This window comes from Vigna angularis, chromosome 10 (genome assembly GCF_016808095.1).
Source record: "Vigna angularis cultivar LongXiaoDou No.4 chromosome 10, ASM1680809v1, whole genome shotgun sequence".
NCBI lineage: Eukaryota > Viridiplantae > Streptophyta > Magnoliopsida > Fabales > Fabaceae > Vigna > Vigna angularis.
Genome location: NC_068979.1, coordinates 21,275,226 through 21,297,796, shown reverse-complemented (window position 1 = coordinate 21,297,796; position 22,571 = coordinate 21,275,226). Strand labels below are relative to the sequence as shown.

General features: G+C 30.7%; 1 protein-coding gene and 1 long non-coding RNA gene across 3 annotated transcripts; both read right to left on the bottom strand.

The window, feature by feature from the left end:
- Positions 1-417: 417 nt before the first annotated feature.
- LOC108320075 (uncharacterized) lies at positions 418-3,295 on the bottom strand. Of its 2 annotated transcripts, none has more exons than XR_008245495.1 (5): positions 2,949-3,295; positions 2,617-2,681; positions 1,732-1,928; positions 1,521-1,616; positions 418-758 (listed from the first exon to the last, which is right to left on the bottom strand). It is a non-coding gene; the product is annotated as an uncharacterized LOC108320075 (long non-coding RNA). The 2 variants fall into 2 exon arrangements; XR_008245496.1 differs by having other exon boundaries at positions 1,744-1,928.
- A 5,455-nt stretch (positions 3,296-8,750) lies between these two features.
- On the bottom strand, positions 8,751-18,986 carry LOC108320073 (MADS-box transcription factor 23). The gene is made up of 8 exons (XM_017551412.2): positions 18,841-18,986; positions 18,529-18,740; positions 11,873-11,951; positions 10,810-10,871; positions 9,652-9,751; positions 9,484-9,525; positions 9,363-9,404; positions 8,751-9,198 (listed from the first exon to the last, which is right to left on the bottom strand). The coding sequence occupies exons 2-8, from the start codon at positions 18,708-18,710 to the stop codon at positions 9,040-9,042; spliced, it is 666 nt and encodes a 221-aa protein (XP_017406901.1). The 5' UTR covers positions 18,711-18,740; positions 18,841-18,986; the 3' UTR covers positions 8,751-9,039.
- Positions 18,987-22,571: the final 3,585 nt, after the last annotated feature.

The window sequence follows — 22,571 nt, the reverse complement described above, 5'->3', positions numbered from 1 at the left end:
TTTTGGGTTATTTTATTTGATCTTCCTTGCATAACTACAAGCCTGCAAGCTTAAGAGCCAACCTTTACAAATTAGAACACTACAAGAAATATTGAAATTACATACAACTAAAATTCGTATGTAACATTTAAAATCCGTATATAATGATTAATTACATATGAAATACATACGGACAAAAATCCGTATATAATATACTCGTAGATAAGTTATATATATACGGATAAATCCGTATATAATATTCATATATAAGTACATATATAATTACATATGTAATTACATACGGATTTATATGGATAGAGAAAAAAAATAATTCCTTTATTTGTAAAGATCAGGGAGCCTTAAAACAAACAAAGAAACTTATAAATACAATATAATATTATATAAGGTTATTCTCATTAGTTTCAACTTTCAATAAAATGAGTAAATAATTATGATTGACAATAGAACTACAAGCCTTAAAACAAACAAAGAAACTTATAAATACAATATAATATTATATAAGGTTATTGTCATTAGTTTCAACTTTCAATAAAATGAGTGAATAACTATGATTGACAATAGAACTGCAGGAGGGGCAACGCCTTCTTGTAAAACCAGAATATAGAACCTATTACTATGAAGGCACAATTGCAAGTGTCGTAGCAGTTTTTGTAGCCACATCTAAACTGGGTTGTTTCTATCTACTTTAAAAACACTTCTTCGGAAGTCCATGTCCTCAAATCTCTCCTAACAAGCATGGTCCTTCTCAGCATTTCCACCTGCAAAAAAAAGCACCCCAATAACATTAATCTTTTTCTCTCCACATTAATTAAATAAAATATATAAGGGTTATTATTTCTTTAAGGGTTATTTATGATGATGGGTTCTTAGCAGAAGCTAGAACTTTATCTTTGTCTAGCAGCAAAATTATTTTAGATTCATAATACTAACTAACCAAAAGATGGCATAATTGTAACATAAGAAATCAATATAGCATGGCACAACATAAACTAAACAGCATATTGATTTAGGTAAATCCCGAGACTCAAATCCCCAGGAGAAATCCCCATACTCAAATCAAGATTATGGCAAATGCATGCTTAAATTAAAAGTCAACTTTCATGAATCAATGTTCTCCAAAATTGCTCTCCACTTTTTCTTCATCATACTTGACAGAAGACTTAGTATAAAATCGACACAGAAAATACAAAATAAAGAACCCTTTTGGATTAAACTCCTTATTACTCCACACCATTTCATTCATATAAGGACAATACATTCAGTATCCTAATAAATGACTATTGCAGACCTTATGTAGTTGGCACACAAATTCATGAAACCTTATCATGGTAGGATAAAAAATAAGTAATTGTAGCTCTACTTGATTTTTATATAAAAACTTTTAGATAATAGTGTTTGATAACTTGCACAGATTTCATATATAAAACCAGATTAACTAAGATGAGAAACTAAGAATATAATGAACTAAAGTTAAAGTTTAAATTTGAATAAGGTATCATGCTTGAAATAGAAGTTCTCACGTCTTGCTAATAAATGGTCTTATACTTTATTCTCCTTGACCACCTTTGTGAAGAGCTAATGCACTTATGTGAGTTGCGTTTCTCCTCAATATTTCACTGATTTGTCGATGAAGAACAAGCACAAACTCTTCCTTTGTCAAAATTCTCATATGCAACTCAATCAAATCATGAATTAAATTGACAGAAAAATCAAATAAAATTGATAGCCTACCATGTTCAATACCTGCTTCAAATCCTCCTCATAATCTCTCAAACTAAAGTTTATATCAGCATTTACTCCACGATAGCAGCCTTATCGTATGCTCTATGAATAGAACAATATCATCAATGCCTGAAGGTGGTGGGCCACATTCCCCCATGTAAGCTTTTCAACATTCATCAAGTCAAGAACCTTTTTAGGCACAGGTTCTGCAAAAAAAATTGTTAACAATAAAATAGTTAAGGACCTCAACATTTCATTGCTATCACCTACCCAAATAATCATAAGAAGCTTGTTAAAATAAAATTCATGGAAAGAACAATTGATAAGAAACAGAGTAAATTGTACAAACAACTATTGAGGTTGTTCAAACACAATGTTCTAGCTTTTTTATGATCACAATAATGGTCCTTATAATATTCACACAACACAATGAATAACAAGAAATGGTAGTGTAATTCATTTCAAAGACTGGGCTAAGCATGTTTGTTTGATTAAATGACAAAGGCTTGATGCAGAAAGTCTAGAATATGTATACTCCTTGATAAGCAATTTGTAAACCACAAATTCCACCAAGGCTTGTGGTATGCCCCAACCTTTGATTTCAGTAGCCACTTCCATTAACTGTGCCAATGATTTACCAAAACAACAGCATCTAGCCAAACCTAGTTTCTCTGATTACATATATCAGAAGACTAAGATGAACCCAGAAGTGAATTTTGTTCAAAAGAACTAAAGATGAAAGCAATACATATTAGTGTTAAATATTTAACAAGTGAAATAATCTTATGAAAAAACAAAGAAAAAATCCAAATGTTAGCTCGAAAAGAACGTATGCAAGTTTTTTTCCAACACAAACGACAAAAGTTTTTGAAAGTCAAGATTGAAGAACTATACCATGTTGACTATAGATGTGCTTTCCATTTAACCATTCCTATAGCCATTCCTAAACCCTGGAAAACCTAAAAAGCCAGAAATTTGAATCAATTACAACCATCAAAACACATTAAAGACATGACCACGAAAAAACCAAAAGCGAGTGAGCAAATTGGAACCAAATATTATTGGAGCGCAAAACCAAAGAAAGAAAAAAGGGTTAGATAGATGAAACCCTAGATTTTGGGGGTGGAAGTGGGAAGAAAGATTTCCACCTTGCGAAAGAAAACCCTAGATTAGATAAATTTAGGATAAGAAGGTTAGGGCTTGAAGGAAGAAGATTAGGAACTTACTGAAGAGTCACCGCCGATAGTGAACGACGACGGCAGTGAGTGATAGCCACACTAACGAAATGCCGGTGTGAGAGTTGAAGTGGAAGGGTTCTGAGTTGTGGGAGGAAGAGGGAGAAACGCGATTTTGACAATGGGAGAGTGCAAATGAGAGGTTGTGTGAGGAAGAGGAAAAAAAATGCGAGTGATTTCGAGAGAGGGGAAAATGGAAGTGGAAGGGTTCTGTGAGTTGTTGTGGGAGGAAGAGGGAGAAACGCGATTTTGACGGTGGGAGACTGCAAGTGAGAGGTTCTGTGAGGAAGAGAACGCGAGAGATTTCCAGAAAGAGGGGAAAATGCGAGTGATTTCGAGAGTGTTAAGTTAAAGAAAAAATTAATTTTAATTTTTAATCATTACATACAAATCTTATATACGGAAAATAAGAGGCAAAGATATTTTCTGTTACATACGGATTTTTTTCGTATTTAACTTTTAATATCTGTATATAATAAATTTTTTATATATGGATTTAAATCCGTATATAATAATATGTAGATAAATAACTATTTTCTTGTAGTGGAAAAAACCTAAAAAAAATCCTAATATATACTTTTTATCATCTTAAATTTGAATCTTATAAAAACTAAAGATTTACTTAAAAGTTAAAAAAGAGAGATAAAGATTAGTGCTTTCTTATTTACCATAAATAATAAGGAAGTCTATTATAAAAACATATTAAAATAGAATATAAAATAAAATTTAAATTTATTAATAATCTATGTTATTAAAATAATAAGTAAAACCATTAGTTATATTCTATACATGTAACATCCCAAAAATACAGTCTAAAACTATATAATAGAATAATCACATTTAATAATAATTCAGATCAGTCTTACACTAAGAGAGAACGAACGTTCATGGCCGAACAACCTTACAAAGTATTACGAGAAATTAAAGCCGTACAGAGGTACACTTCTGACCGAACGGTTCACAAAAGAAGATACCGAACGGTCATATTAAAACAAAAAGGGAAGGTGATCGAACGACCACCTTACAATCAACTAAGCTACTAAACGAACGTCCTATTGTTCAGTCTTCACTTCAACCTCGACCAGGTTCTCTTCCTTCAGCGTCTCTTCCAAAAGTACGTCACCTTCTACTCACATCCACACGGATGATCATTGCAATGACAAGACGAACGTACATAACATTACAAGACAGGAAATACAGGGTAAGCTTATGTAATTTAATTCATGTATAAACATACATTTCACAAATCAAACAAACAAGATAATTCATAGTTCGTTCATACAAAGCCTAATACTAGACTGACTGTTCGGACTGTATGAAATCTATGTAGCTACGACGTTCGTGAACCCGGGTGATGTAGTAACTAGGATACCCTCAACAGCTGCCACCCGAGGTTAGTCCTATCTGTCCAAAGTAACCCTAAGGACTAGGACCTTATGTCGTTCCCACACATGACCTACCCTCCTCTACATGAGGACGAGTACTCACGGAACATCAGGATGAACCGTCAGCTTAGCATGCCCACATTCATACTTTACCAATCTCAATATTCATTCATGAGTCGTTCCTCCCCGGAACGCTCGTCCATAATCCAAAACATTTCAATCAATATCATATTCTCTTATCTTTCATTATTATTCATCTCGCTTAAACATTTCTCACAAAGCTCCATAAGGGTACCAAATACCGAACGTTCAACAATTACTCAGAACGAGACCGAATACTTGGAGCGAGACCAAGAGGTCTCCTGTTCCAGAAAGGATTAAAATCAAAGAGGGTTACTATCAGGTTTGAGAAGGAACCGGTTACAATCATATATAACAAAGACGACTAGAACGAACGTACATTACAAAGTGAGCCAATTAGATGAACTAACTCCTGAGAGCTCCAACCGAACGCCGAAAAGACCATGCCAAGTAATAATACTCTAGGCTGGAACCGAATGAATATAGACACTTCAAGACATTCAAAGAATAATACTAGAAGAATTCTCATGAAGAAACCGAACGTTTATAATTACTTAGCTTATTTGAGTTTAGCATCAAGAAAATGAATGCCAGTTAATGACTGAACACTATAGTGAGCGAACCCTAGTGGGCTTGAATGAACGCTCTTATTATGAAGTTTAGCTTAAGGAGCTAGAACGAGTGCGTGATGTAAGACCAAACACTTGATTAGGACGAACGCTTGATATAAGACCAAGTGCTACTAATCTTAAAGAGGAGAGGCTTGATAATTATACTAAGATACTATTGGAGTAGTGTTTAAGAATAACTACAATATACAATTACATACACACACACACACACACACACATATATATATATATATATATATATATATATATATATATAGATAGATACTTAAGTTTATAACAGAATACCAAGACACAACTATACTTGGCCGAACGCTCAAGCACGGTATTTCGAAATGCAGACGCTCGTCCTCAACTAGGATTCTTTCCAAATGAAAGAATCCACTTCTAACCAAGTTCACTAGAAAACCGAACAGTCAAGGACCGTTCAGTAACGAACGTACTCTTTCTTAGGGGAATTTCATACCAGGATCATTTATTTTTCCAACTCATTTCTTAACATATAGTTTCATAACTTTATACATTCATATCATAATCAAATTTTCATATTTCATACCATCCAAACATAGAGATTTCATATATTTCATGCATCATAACATAACTCAATCATTTTTCATATCCAATCATCAAGTCAATGAACGTTCATACAACACATAATCATACAAATTAAATTAATAAGCTTCCCTTACCTCTGAGCGTGAACGAACGTCCTAGAGGTAGAATTGAGGTTCGCCTGACTACAACTCCTTCTACCCTTACGTTCAACAATTCGTCTAAACCCAACAACAGAAAACCAACAATGGCTCATACAAGATGAAATCATGCAACCAGAACTTGGTTTGCATGTGCCAGAAAACGAACGTCTAACGAGCAGAAAGACTTACCAGTTCAGAATCCAAAACCGTTTGGTTCAAACTGAAGCTCTGGACGCCGGAAGTGCTTCTACGGTGCTTGAACGGTGATCGGAGAAGAGAAAGGGTGAATTTTGGTAGAGAGAAGGGAGAGCTTTAGAGAGAAGGAGGAGAATTTGAGAATTTCAGAGTTTGGAGAAGAAGATGCATGCAGAGAGTGTGACGTAAACTTTCCAAAAACTCAGTTTTGCTTAAAACGAACGTCTGCTCATCTGTCGACACTTGCCTCCATTATCCGATTTTCGGATCCTCGTCGCTTGACACCTGGCGTCCGTTCAGAGGGGTTTAGGTGCATTTTTAATAATTCTGACAATACACAAACAATCCTACTTAAAAATATTTTAAAAAAAAATTATAGATAATGGGTCAAACTAACGTGAAGTTTGATATCTGTAAACGGATTATACTAAAAAAACCTATATAGAAAAGGAATTTTTTTATGTATCCCTCAATTTTTTTATCCTTATTTAACACTTAATAAATTTTTTTTTTTACCTTTTTAGTTGATTTATTTTAAGTTATTTTATATTTCAAAATAAAAATATTATTTGATGAGTATTGGATATTAAATAGAAAATAAAGAATTTATATATCATCACCCTATAAAAAATGTCCATCTCACTGTTTTATTTATTACATAATATATGTAATAGAGTTCTATGTATTTATATTTTGTAATGCTATTTGAATGTGGTATACAAAATGTAGTTATTTTCGAACACATTTACTTTCAGAATTTTTATTTAATGATACATTTTAAAATAATTACAAAAAAATAGCATGTATTATAAAACATTTTCAATAAATATAAATATGTTTTGAAATTTGTTTTCCATTTTAAATACTTTAAGAGCTAGTTCAAAAACTCTATTCTATAATACATTCAAAAAACTACAAAAACGATATTCTGAAACATCTGATTTAAAATACCTATTTTCTTTTTTATGTATGTATATTTAAAATAAGCATTGTTTTATAACTCAAAACATCATATTTCTGTATCAAAATAGTATATGAAAATATACTTGGAAAGTCAAACACAAATTTTAGATAAAAAGTAGGTAATTTTTTTATATACTCTAGAAAAAATAATCCTAAAGAAAATCAATTCCATGTTAAAAATTTGATAAGACTAAAGTCATATTTTTTTTATTTAGGTATGATTTTTTTTTTCATTTTTTTTGTCGATTTTTTTAATATAGGACTCATTATTTTTTGGATGTTCAGTATGGTTTTAATTTTAATAATTTATATTCAATTTAGTATTTTTGTTTTATGATGTCACCCGTTAATGACAGATCGTATACGTTGGCAGTATTTCAACGAGTTATTCAAATTTTTTCTCAGGTGATCCGCCGAATATAGTGTTTATATTAACACGTCATTATCTTCCATCTCCCAATACATCATAAACCTTAGTTACCACTGTCAGCCACCACGTACCTCCACTACATATCGTCAGCGATCGCCATTTTCGTCCAAAACGTGAACCACACCTGCATCTTTCCACGCACAGATTGATCATCCACCTGCAATTGAACATAAATTACCTGATTACATTGAACATCTAAAAAAATAGTCCTACATTAAATAAAGTCGATAAAAATATAGACAAAAAAAGAATTTAAGCCTTTTATTTTATTTAGAGAGGACAAAGTACAACTTTTCAAAGAAAAAAAAAGGAAGACATTTTCCATAATCATATATTATCACAACACTATTGTGATTGATTACCACGACAATTGCCCAAACCAAACACACTAAGACCATTTTGAAAAATGGAAAGGAAAAAGTAGTGAATAAACAAATTTTCCAATATATATAAGAAATTTGTTTCCCTTGTATAGACAGACATAGACCAGGAAAGGTAACGTATCAATATTTGCCAAAATTATAATGTCGTGTTTGTCATGGAAAACATTTGGAAAACAGCAGGACAAGGGCAGGTACTAAGTTGATACATATATGACTTGGATCGCACCACTTAATTGATGGTCGGGAATTCAATTGTTCGGTAAAAGTAAGAAAGTCCAACATGAAGATCCATAAGTCCATTGTTATAATGAAACATATTAGTGTTAATATTTTATGTGTGAGTTGAATTCATATATATTTGATATTGCAAATTTTTAGTGATTTTTCTTGAAAAGAGTCATCAATTCCTTATCTTATGTGAACGACTATAAAAATAATGGATACAAGTAAGGTTTTGGGTTGGATACTTTGTTCCTCTCCCACTCCTTAGATATTCTGTTTCCATCTCTTTATCCTGCAGTGCAGGTACCATCAATTAACAACCATTTTTTCTTCAACCTTCTTTGCATCCACAATCGCAACATCAAAATCCACCCTATTCATATCATTCCATTTTTATCTTAAACATCTATGTCTCATAGTTGCTTCAATGAATGCTGTTGGATTGGATTTCTGTAGTGATGGATATACACAGCACTAACACTTGCAAAGTGAACTTTTGCATTTGTGTGCAGCTACAAACAATAAGAGAGCATGCAACAAAATAGCATTTGCATGTGTGAGAAACCGCGTATTGAATGTTACTAGCGTAAATGAAATGCTAATCAATGACTTCGCTTAGCATGAGAGTGATGTGTTGGACCTTCATCGTTGTAAAGGCTTTGTTTTTTTTGTGTTCAAAATAGCTCTAGAGCTGATACAGTATTTATCTTAGTTTTTGTTTTCTGTGTTTTTTTAGGGTTAACAGAGAAATTTTTGTGTTGGATATCATACATTTATGGTTTATCTCCTCCAAGAAGAATTGGTTAAAGAAGGAAAAATTTATGTCCACGCTGTGTTATTCTAGATTTTTTTTTCATATGAAGTTTTACAAGCAAATGTCATTTTACTGATTAGATTTTACATAACCAATACAATATCAGGGAGTGCATTGTTCTCTGCTGGAATTCTCTTAGGGAAGTAAAGTGAGAAGAAGCATTCATCCCCTAGGCCTACAGCTCTTCGCTTCTTGTGTGATTCATTATTGAGCTGCATATATCATTATATAGCTTTCTTTTTCCAAAAGCATTACTAAAATATTACACCAAATTAGACTTGACCATTATTTTGTGGCAGTGTCTGATGTCTCATAAGCTTCTTGTTCAGGCTGGCATAACTGAAGTTGGACTAATTCTTGTGGAGGCCCTCCTGCATGCATACCAAATGGAAGTGGAACAAATGCATTTCTGCTTGTTGTGGCTGAATCTGTTGTACCATACACCTGGGACATCAAGCCTCATTGTTAAGCATCAGTGCTTTCAATTGTTGCACTTCATGGCCTATGTGAAGATAAGTCCCTTGTAATTTTTTGGGAAGCCATACATATTACCTAAGCTGGGCTACCGTTTTGCATATTAGTGTGTGTTCTTGGTGAAGGAGGTTTACCTTCTTGTAAAGTTCCACATTTTCCTGGAAGATAAGGTTTCCCTGTTTGTGAAAAAAAGGAAAATGTGAAGTTCAGTCAATGTTGTAAAAGTTTTGAGAACAGAAGTTATTTTAGAAAGACCTTCCGGTTCAGCTCTTGAATTTCATCTTTTAGAATTTGTTCCTGCAGAATTTGACTAAACTTGTTAATTGATTTCTAGTGCTCAGCTTGGTCCTTAATGAGATTAATCAAGCAAGCAAATTTACTTCCATTCCCTTCATTATCGAGTGAATTTAAAAAGCACTTGACCTTTTTCATACGGACACCTTGGAGGCTCATTTCCAGTTGATTCTCCAGATCTTGTAGGCTTCTGACACTCAGACCATAAAGTTGTTCTCCCATCATTTGCCTGTGTCCTGAAAATGTTAGTGTCTTATGCATGGGGCTTAATGAGATATGTGAATCCGTTGGTTTATCTGGTATTGGCAAAAGTGAAAAATGACTTCTCATTTGACTGTTTTGGAGTTTATGTTGTGCATTAAAGTAGTGTATGATTGATAATGAACTCTGCAGTTGAATTTTTATTCAATCCAATCGTATCGTGTACATAGTTCTATGATTGACATGTGAAGTTTCCTTTACTTAATTTAGAGAAGAAAAAGTAAAGTAAGAAGGTCATCACTTCTGCCACAACCTTCTTTATGGATTGTACCTGGTGAGACATAGTATTAATGTTTATTGTAAGTAGTCTAAGATGGAGATAAAAGTGAGTGCTGCTTATGCATGGACTATTTTTCATGATATTCTGAAAAAAAAAGAACTACCGTGTGAGTGATTTAGAGTAAGAAAGGAAATTGTTAATATTCAAATACATAAGTCTATGTTTCTTCCTAGCAAGAGCAAGAAAGTATGCGTGATGATGTTTAATTTTCTAAGAGTCTACATTTTTATTTCTTGGATCTTCTTGTGTATTTTTATCTATAAACTCGCTGATACAGTAGTAGAGGATTTCAAACTCCAGGTCCTCACTTCTAATTCAATCTTAGGTTTGTAAGTTCTGCTCAAATTATCAGTGCAGAGTTAATTGTTTTATTTGGTAGTATTGACACAGTAACAAACACAAGAGGACACTTAATGGCAGTGCATGACAATAACCATTGCATTATTTTTCCCATCAAAGTAGCTAATGTTTGATTACTTCATGGTTTCTTAATCTTAGTTTTGGTTTTTTCTGCAAATTCAATAAGAGGATTACTTCTGTCAAAAAAAATAAATTAGGAAGTTATTGCTAATGATTTGAGACTGAATAGAGCTTGCAATGTCAGTAAAATCTTAATATATCATGGACATTTTGTTGGATTGGGTGCAACATGACATGACAGCCAATCTACTATAGTACTGTAATGTCCTGTTTTTCTACTTGTATAGAATATAAAAAAATTGCTAAATAAATTTAGAAGTTTGTACCGATGGTTTTCTTGTAGAATCTGTAGTTGTTGCCTTAGAATCTCTGCCTCCCTCTTCCAAAACTAGAAAATTCAAGAAAAATGATATACATAAGTGATACTGAGGGAAAAGAAATGCAAGGGATACATTGTTATCATTTTGACTTAGGTCCAAACTGAATGCTTCAACATCCCCCATAATAGATATGAAATCACTATGTTTAGTAGCTGATAGTCATATTTAGAATCCAATGTAGAGCCACTACAGGGAATAGTGTAAGACTATTCACAATATACTTATAAATATATATCAAGCAAAAAGCTGAAAGAGTTTGACAGGTGTTGCTTTTACAGTGTCTTCACATCCCTAAGAAATGAAGTTGTCTTAAATAGAGAAAACTAAGACATTAATATCCCCTACAGGAAAAACTCAAAATTCCTAAAAGCTTGCATATATAGTTTCCCAAAATTAACAAACATAGTAAGACATGGAAACCTAACTCCAAAATAGAACTTTACTTTCAAAAGCCCTGTTATTATTATTATTATTTAACTTCCTATTGTCCATTTTCTTTTTTCTCCAACTAGGAGGAAATAAAATTGTTAGTATTTGAAAGGGAATAAGGGATGAATTTTATTCTAGACCTTCCTCTGTTTCAGCTTCTGTCTCCAATCCTTCCTCACCTCTTTCCAATATTTTTGGTCCCAAACAGTTTCTTGGTTCTATAAGGACCAGTTTAGCAAATATATGGTTTTAATTCAAGAGTTAAAAAAGGCTGGAAACTTCTATTTTGCTTTTATATATCCTTAATTTCATGTGATTAATTTATATAACTACAATTGAAGATCTGTAAGTAATTCATGAGGTTCAAAACTTTGGATGTGCATGCAGTTGATATCATTAACCGAAACAAGTGGCAATAGTTCAGAAATGTTACTGAACAAATATAAACTTGAACTGAGGTCAATATGAGACTGATTTGAACGGAAAGAATATTCTATTTATTTAAGAATGCAAGCCTCCAATCATAACTACAACAGACATTTTATGAGGAAATTCTGAAGAGTGATTAGCAGGAACATACCTTGACTTCGGCTTCTGGATTTATCTGATGGTGTTGTTCTTCCTTGCATGCATTGTATCTCTCAATTATGGATTTCATGCTGGTAACAAAAAAATATTTTCATTATTCTTATTTTGTATACAAAATTAAGAATTCCATTCATCAAGAAAAGCTGTATCAGGAGAAGACACAGTGAAAACAAATATCACAGCAAACCACCGAAAGATATATCTACCAAGACATTGGACTCTGATATATCACCATCAGGCAGAAGTTGATTTTATTTTTTAGAATTTTTCAAACAATCCTATATTGTATATGGACTCTGATAGTTAAAACCCTCATCTCTGTCTTCAGAAGTTCAATATGTAAAGAAATGGAAAAAGGGCTAGAGCTTGTACTAGACCTGCCAAAGTATGCGCTTTTCAATTTTAGAAGTCAACTATTCAAAATTTTACAAGACTTGAATGTTAATTTCCATTATGTTTATAGGTGTGTATGAAATATGAGAATTTAAAAACAAAAATGTATGTTATTTGAATATATTTGTGAATTGTATTTATTGGTAAATTTATCAACTGGCTTGCTATAACTTTAAATAAGATGTGTACTTATCTTACATCTGCAGAAGGAGAAACAAACAAGATATATTTGTGGCAAAATGGGCAAATAATGACATGTATTTATTATCTGGACCATGAAGAAATAAAGATGACGGTTAACATTTTATTAAGTGAATATTAATTCATTTCAATCCCTATATTAATTCATTCTTAAACAATTAATAACATAATACTCAAGCAGGACGATAAACCTAACAGGGTATTTGGACTCAAGCTAATTATGTTAGGTTAGGCTAAGTTGAATTTAGCCTGCACTAGATCGGTTATGACATATTTAGATTAGGTCAAGTCAAAACAATTGAGATGGATTAGACTAAGTAAATAGGTTCCATGTTGAACTTAGATAAGTCACACCCACCTTAAGTCAATTATGTCAAACTTGAGTTTGATTCATCCAATTTGAATAAGATTGAGACTAAATTAGGTTAAACTAAGTTAACTCAAATCTAAGTTAAGTTTAGATTGAGTTGGATTGAAATCAAGTAAATGTGAGTCAAATAAAGATAAGCTTAGATTGAGTTGGATTGAACTCAAGTAAATGTGGGTCAAACAAAGATAAATCAATGTTAAGATGGATAGGTTGGATTTAATTGAATCAAATCCAAGTTAAACTAGGTTGAGTAAAGTGAACTTGATTTAATTGAGTTAAATCTACGTTTGGTTAAACACGACAATATCAAATTTATATTATTTCAAATTTGACCACATTGAATTTAATTTAATTTTAAAAGATAATTTGAATATAATATAATGAGTAGACCGAATCAATTTGAACTAACTAATATGAATATAAATTTTAGATCCATTTATTTTATTAAATTTGAATTAAATTTAAAAAATTCAATCCATAATCATATTTAATTCTAAATCTTCAAATATTAATATAGAATTATAGTTATTGAGTAGAGCTGCATAATGTTTAGGGTTTTGGGAAGAAAAAGTTATTAATAGAGGGTATTTTATTGAAAGTTGCGTCATGCAGCTTCTTTTAGAGATTAATCACTAATAAAATTAATAAAAATTTATATAGATAAAATATGTATAAAAAAATAAACATTAAACGCTCACCTTTCCCATATTTCTGCTTTATTTGAGAACTTTTTGTTAATCTCTAAGCGCTAAAATTTTTAGAATGGTGTGTTGAATATTTTTGTTTGTCCAAGTTTCAAATAAAGTCACTTATACACTTCCTTAATTTTATTGTATATTATTTAGTAAATAAACTATTGCGTTTCTAGCTCCATGAAAAAAAAAAAAACTTTAGCTTTTGACCTTTTACAGGATACACCATTTTGTTATCGTTTATATTTTATAGTTAGTTTTCTTCTCACACCTTGATCTTTACATAATTTATCAAATTATCTTATTGTGACTTCTCCCCTTGTAACTTTTCATGACTTTTACTATATATATTACGCTATTTTAAGAATATATTTAATATTTCTTTCGAATATGCTCATGCCCGTGAGTATAATCTTCGATAGGTAATCCTAAAACATATTTTGGACATTAGAGAAATATAGTCATAATCATACACATTATTTCTATAAATAAATTGAATTTTTTAGAGTAATAAAATATTTTTGTGTTGAGATAAAAGACAAGAGTGGTTAGGATTATCCCATTTATAACTTCATTGAATTCTAATATGCTATCTACTTTAATATCGGGTAGTAAGTTGAAAATGAATTTATCCCTTGGCTCTAATCGATGTAAAATGGTTAGAAGTGCAATTGATCTAGAATGTGATGGTTTTAAGAAAAATAATCATGTTCTTGACATTTTTCACTAATCGGATAACCATATTGGAAAACTTGGTATTTAGATATGTAAAAATGATAATAACAAACAAACTTCTCAATCCTTGAAAAAAATATGAATTAAAAAAGAACAATAAAGTTGTTAATCCTTGTAAAAAGAAGAAAAAGAAAAAACAGTTAAACCAGCAGCTCCTCTCTAAGACTAAGCTGAAACATACAATTATACCACCGAAGGTGATAAAAGCTTATATCCTTATCACACCTTCAAAGATACAATCTATGAAGGTACAAGTTGAGAAGGAAGAAATGATAATAGTATGCAACACAAGGTTGCAATGAAGAAGTAAAGGGGAATGTGTGAATTGTTAAGAGATTTTACATGGTTTGTCTGAATAGCTGATGTAGTAAGTAAATCCTATATTAGCTGTACAAAGAGTTAAAGTATATTTGATGATCCTCCTAAGTTAAATTATGTTGCTTCTTCTTCATGCAACCTTCAAAACACACACACACACACACACACACACACACACACATATATATATATATATATATATATATATATATATATATATATATATATATATATATATATTTAATGTAACTATTTGTTCTTGACCTATTATGATATAATTGTAGAGTTTTCAAGACCCTAATACCAAAACTATGTTTCAAATTCATGCATTCTCATGATTAAATATGAGATATTTTTATTTCACCTAAGTTCTTAATTCAGCTATGGTATATAAACTTTGCGAGCTTGCATGACGCATATGTTGGAGTAATGCATGCATTTGTTATGTTTCCATGCGCGTCTTTGCATTGCACCAAATTTCCTATTGTAGTTTTTCTTATAGTCTATTATAATGTACGCCAAGCATATCTCAGATAATTATAATTCAACTTCTATCTGTTTTCATTAGGGTTTCCTGATCTTTTTAAATGTGAAAGTATACTTTGTGATAAGATTGTTTAACACGTGATTTTGGCCACAAGCTAACACAACTGAAGCAAAACTTTTTATCCTATTAGAGATAACTAAGGATTTGATATATATATATATATATATATATATATATATATATATATATATATATATATATATATATATATATATATATATATATATGTCTTCAAATATTCAAGTAAAATTCCAAACGTTGTATGCAATATTAACACATGAAATGAAATAATTTTGTTTCACAAACAAATATCTTCACTTATTAAGCTAGGCACAAGGAAGAGTTCCCACTAAACACTTCATTTTTTTTAAAATTATCTGTTAGTTGGTTTTATCTCGAGTTAGACTGAGTTTCATTTTGTTATAGGTTCGAATTGAACTTAATTGATCCGTATTTAATGAGGAATACCATCTACAATATAACAACAATAGATAAATGAGAACTTGAAAATTATAGGGATTCCCTTCACTGTCTTATATATGATCAATTCGAACCAAAAGGTTTGTTCTTGCAGGAGATATATTTCAGGCTGCCAAGTCATTAATATGCACATATAATTAATATTATTGCGTAAGTTTGGTTAAGGTTTTCGCAAAAAAATTAATTTCGCATGACAAAATACAATAATCAATACAAGTTGGAATAGCTTATTTTTAAAAATTAGTAATATCTTCAAAATTTCAGTGAGAAGTCTGAAAAAGCATAGTTATTATGTTTAAAAATAATTTTCTTTTCAATATACTGTTTTGCGTTAGGTTTTATTATTTTTTTCTTTTTGAAGTATAACTTTGCAATTAATAAATTTTACCTAATAATAAAAATGAGTTTTACTATGTTTTTTATACTTAACTGTTTCAAAAAAATTATTTGAATATCTAATAAGAGATTTGTTCTCTCGACCTATTTTTTATATTTATTTTTAATTGACATTTATCTTAAAAAAACAACGTTAATTGACGTATAGCATAGTGACTTAACCTAACAAGTTATTACTTTATTTATAATTTGTGCGAGACATTCATATAAATTTTCTAAATAAATTACGTTTTTAATTGTTCATCAACTAGCTTAATACTCGCTATGCACAAATAAGGATTAAAAGCACGTTTTTTTTTATCAAAAAAATACATTTTTATTGTCTATTCAAATTCATAAATGTCTGGTTGGTCAAAATTTTAATTCGAGAATTTTTTGTTTTGTTTTAAGTTTGGAGAAAAATGATTAAATCACAAAGAATGTGAAAGAAAGTCCTATTTAAAATGTTACCCCTATGATTTATTTATTTTTTCTAAAGAACTTTTCATTCAAAATTTATTCATCATAATTATTTTGGTTCAACTAATAACCAAAACAGAAATAGTTAGGGTCAGTCTAGTCAAGCGGTGAGGACTTCGGACTTTGGATACCAATAATTATGTATGAGATTTTAATTTTAATTTTCATTATGAAACTTAATTTAAAAAATAAATAAAAACTTATCCTCCAGGCGTCCTTACTCTACACGACATTATGAACTTTAGTTTAAAAGCGAAAGGTTCAATGCATGGTCTAAGACTAGGAAACAAGTATAGAGGATCATAGTAAAACAGTACTCATTCCCACTTGGCCAAATATATATATATATATATATATATATATATATATATATATATATATATATATATATATATATATATATATATATATATATATATAAAAGAAACCAAAATAATAATGACAAAGAAACCTAGCAAAAAAATGCTTGGATAGCTAGGTTTTAATTACCTGATAAGGTTGTCTATATCAAAATTAGTGGTGACATCACTTTTTATCCGATGCATGCATTTGCCAATGATAGAGATCCTAAATGGGACTTCATCATTTTGCTTATGGGAGGGGACATGCCACCAATGTGCTGCTACCTAACACATCCACATCCTCAATGATTTTGACATCGACTAATCAAGGCCATGGTATCAGCTAAAATCGTTTATTGCTAAAATTATTCATATTTCCAATCACGCATACTTTTATATGTAACCTTCTAAAATTAGAAAAGACTAGGTTGATGGGGGCATCATATCTGTAAAAGATGCATCTAATCAGATGCTATATACCTGCTTATTCAAAACAAATCTGTGTACGTTGGTTACAGCTCTGTGATCAATCATTTTGCTGGATAATAATGCCCCTTTCCCTTTCATGCCCACAAAAGTTCTACTTTAAATTTCTGTATTTCAACCTTAATCTATCCTCAAACTGTCTATATATCGTTTGTTGTAAAGTCTTATAAACCATATATGCATTATGCAGAATTTCCAATACTGTCTGAGGAAAATAGCTAGGTTGGATTGGTGATGTTCAGTATAAGATAGGTCATGCATGGACCTGAGCTGAGACTAGAAGAAATTGACAAATGAGCAGTGATTTTTCAATATTCCATTTTTCCAAATACCTACTTTATACTTATCATCTATCTCTATCTCCCACTTTCCCACTTCCTGTCATGTTATATCATGTATTATACCTATACTTTTTTTTGCTCTTCTTATCTCTTCAAAAGTAAGTTTGAGGTGTTCAAACGAATATAATATAGTTATCTCTTCTTGGAGGGGTCTCTGCCTTTGAATGAGCAAAACAGGAAGGTTAGATTCAGAGATGCGATGTTACATCCTCATGAGTTCAAGGATAAGTTTTTTCTTTTTTTTTGGTTGTTAAGGATATCTGTTGTCCCTTAAAAATATTATCATATTCAAACCGCAGCTCTTTTCATTATTGACTTCAGTACAGATTTCTTACGTTTCCAAGATGATATTCTCCCAATACCCCACAAACTCTGGCAGGTTAAATTCTGATATAGCATCAGCTTTACTATATACAATGTCAGAAACTTGAGAAAAGTGTTGTTAATTCATATGGGTTGAAACATATGAATACACTCGCTATCCAGGACTGTCTAGCATCAGAAGAATCTCCTGTAATCATGTAACTGTAGTAATTTTGCAGATATGTATATATATATAACTACATAATTACACAAGATTCTCTTACAATACTTGAACGTGATCTCTAAGAACTTGTAGCCATGCATATATTTATCTCTTTTGCATTATAGTCTTGGAGATAGAGAGATTTATATGTTGAGTGAGACCTAAAATACATGGAATTTCGCTCAAATAGGGATGACTTAATTAAGGTTCTTATAACAGATAAAGTTTTTGGTACCGATCAATTTAATATGCATCAAACAAGTATGGGAACAAACATATAGTGGGAGCAGTACGTAAGCACATAAATATCCATAGTATTATGCAATCAACTAAAAAAGATGATGGTGATGATGATAATCAAACCTGGTGCTGGCATACTCGTAAAGCTTTCCCGTGCTGGAGAATATGAGAAGGCCAACTTGTGCATCACAGAGGATTGCAAGCTCTTTGGCTTTCTTGATCAGTCCCTTTCTCCTCTTGGAGAAAGTGACTTGCCGGCTTGTGGAATTGTCGATCCTTTCAATCATAATCTTTCCCCTTCCCATTTGTAGCGTTGAGTTCACACTTTAGGGTTTCTGAAGCAATTATGTATTGGAGTTAATTATATAAATAGAAAAAGTGAAGGCATAGAGAAAGTTGAGTAAAGGTGTGATGAGACAATGAAAAAATTCTTACTTGGTTGTGAACGCTATTGAAGATGGTGCAAGGGAAGAATAGTGTGGCGCTGGCTTTCCCTTTTATAAGCAGAAAAAGCAGTTTCTGGGTGGAAGGTATAAGCCGCTTGTGGCAGTGGAGAGTGGGGCAGATTACTATGTGGGGTTAAATTAAAAATTGGATCACTGATAAAACCAGTGACTTTAATTTTTGCATACTTTGTACAGTGAAGTATTCAAGAATAAAATGTATTGCTTCAATAGTTTTGAGAATTTTTATGGCGCCGCCAGCCGTATAAGCCTCTGACACGTTAAAGGTGCATACTATGTTCTTACTAAACCCTTCTCACAGATCCACTTCAACTCTATTTATTTAGGAAAATATTTTTTTAATAATTTTTTTTAACAATCTTTTTTACAACGTACATATAATAGTTTATGATTGATTTATTTTTAAAAATAAATTTAAAAATTATTATCAATTTTTTTAATAAAAAGTTGTTAATATATCTTAATCCATTTATCTACCAGATATATAGTTTTATTAGATTTAAATATACAAAAAAAGAAACACTATTTGTATTTTAAGAATATAATACATAGTATTAATACTATAAGTGCAATGGAATTAAACACTAGCTGTTATAAAATATATTTGTAGTCAAATATCTCAATTTATTAAGGTTTATTTGCTTTATTTAGACTTAGATAGGGTTATTGACAAAGTTAATAGTAGTACGTATCATCTACATTTTACAATGAAATACTTTACTGTATGCATGTTGGGGATTTTATTCTATTTGGAATTGCGCTAAAGCTTGAGAAATTATTGGGTGGGTGATAAAAATATTACAAGTGTTCAAATAAAAAAAAGTGTTCATTAGTTATTAAATTTGTTTTATTTGATATATATATATATCATTATACCCAAAGTGCATCATTTTATACAATAAATTAGATGTTAACAAGTGAGCTTTAAGCCTAACTTAATCTCACAAAATCGACTTGAAGGTAGGGTTTACATTCACTTATATATTATAGAATTGTCTTATTTATAGTTGATGTGAGATCTCCGAAACACTCTTTACGTCGAGACATATACATTACAAATGTGAGACTAGACATTATATGGGTGATCCAATATAGTGGAAGACATGATAGGTCCAACAAACAACACATTTCTCTTTATAGTAAGCGGTACGATAGGCCCAACAAACAAAATATCTCACTAAGATGAGTTATAACCCTTGAATATGATATTATGTTAAGAAATGTACTTTAAATCTAACTCATCCGTAAAAAACTCATTTGTATACTAATGCAAAAACAATGTATAACGTCACACGTTCAACGTCCAACCACCGAATAATCAACGTTAAAATTAACCGATGCTAATTTTGTAAATAAATACAATTATTAGACGTCGTTTAAAATTGTGATTCGACGTCCATTTGTTATATCAGGTAAATTTTACGAAAATGTTTGGCGCGAAGGTGAAAATGTATATACGTATGACGTCGAATTCCTTAGAATTAAACGTCCAAAGGATATAAAACGTCGAATGTTGCAACGTTAGATGTTAAAAAGTTAGTGAATTCAATAAAAATTTAAGTGGGAGATTGAAAATTCATTCACTTTATCTTAACGCGCAATACCCTCTTCTCTGCTCAAACTTTTCTGGAAAGAAGTTTAACGACCATCACATGTAATCTTTCTTTCATTTGATACAAATGCATGTTAATTAACTACTTTAGGCATGATTTTCGTTTGTTTTGACCGATTATTTTTGTGCTCTTGTCCTTTATAAGCGCATTCTGCTTTCTCTCTCACTGGTGGCAACACTTTATTTCGATGAACCCACCTTTTGAAGGTTAATTTTCGTTTTCGTTTTGAAAAACTTTATTTATTGAACTTGTTTGTTATTTTTTTTGTTGAACTTGTTTGTTGTTGTTGTTTGATTGAACATGTTTGTTGTTGTTTGGTTGAACCTGATTGTTTTTGTTATTTGATTGAACTTGTTTGTTGTTTGTTGTTGATACTACATTATACGTTCATAGTTCATGCTTTATAAAATATCAAAAATTAAAATTTGTTATTTTTCTGCTTTCCAAGTATCGTAGAGTTGTAAAAAAGATCACAATTAATTAAATAAAACAAAAAAATTGATTAACGTCGAATATTGACAAAATTCGACGTTAATTTGCTTTACTATGAACGTCGAATTGTTTTATGTTCGACGTCAAGTTAACGTATATGACGTCGACCTCGAAGTCGACGTAAAAGGACGAAAAACATCAACTTTATACTGTATTTTTGTACTAATTATAAGAAAATATTTACATATACTTATATATATATATATATATATATATATATATATATAATAATAATAATAATAATAATAATTTAACTTTATCACTATATATGATTTTGAGTTCTATATTAAATCTTAATATAAACTTCTTAATATCCACTAATATTACATTTAATTTTTATTATATGAGTATTATTTCCTATATTTAATATGTGTAATTAAAAGATAACCATTTCAAATAACTAATTTAACATGCTAAACCAAGTTTGTATGACAATTACTTATGATCAATTATAAACTATTTTGTAAATAGTATATTTGGACCACTTAATCCTTCGTTGGTTAGTTGAATTTTCAGACTTTCACAATACATAATTTTAAAATTTAATGACATTTTGCGTGTTAAATTAGTGTTTTTGCCACATTAGGGTGTCAAGGCACCATTACTTTTTCTATTATCATTAAAAAAACATCAAAACATGAACAATATTTTCTCTTTCTCATTCACATGTTTTGAGTTATTTCAACTTCTCAAACTCCATAGTATCAATGAGAATGAAGTTATATCTTTTGTTTGGATGTTGTATATGTGTTGGATAAATGTAACATATTGCTTGGGCATAAACTCTTTAATTAAGTATATTTTCATGTAATTTTTAATTTGCTTCTAAAATCTTAAAATGTATGTGTTTGTCTAAACATTTTCTAATGTTAAAGTGTACGTCTCTAATTACTCACATATTTATCACATATTTAGGAAAGGAAACAAGTATGGGCAAACATGTCAATACAAATATTGATTAACAGGTCGAGTTTTTTTGGTTTCAGTCTATTCCTAATTTTTTTGGCTAACAGAAGAGAGTAAAAGTCTTCTGATACGCTGTTGTTGAAGCTATCAAATTAATACTACTTTTCAAGACAATTTCAGTATTGCTGAGTCGTCTTCCAACGAATACGAAATTGCTTTTCAATATTTTAATCTTATGAATATGCAATGCTCAAGAATAAAAGTGAGAAGCTATGCTAATGAAATTAATGTTTGAAGAACAAAGAGGAAACTTAGAAACAATTATGATGAAATAAGCTAATTCCACTGTTTTTCCAAGATAGATTCATCATCGGTTATCTATAGATCATTATTCAATTGATTATTGTTCAAGTTTCAAATTAATTAAAATACAATCTTAATTAATTTAAGGGCGATCATGCAATTAATCAAAGTAGATTCTCAATCAAATGCAAGACCTTTCTAGATTATTCACAATGAATTCAACTAAAATACATTATCAATAAAATCCTATTGTGTTTAATCTCTGTTCTTAAATCTCTTAACCAAATTAAAGCTAATTAATCAAAGTAAATTCTCAATTAATTATAGTTGAAATTGTTACCACCAATTAAAGTACATTCTCAATTGATAGCAAAAACCCGTTTAATCA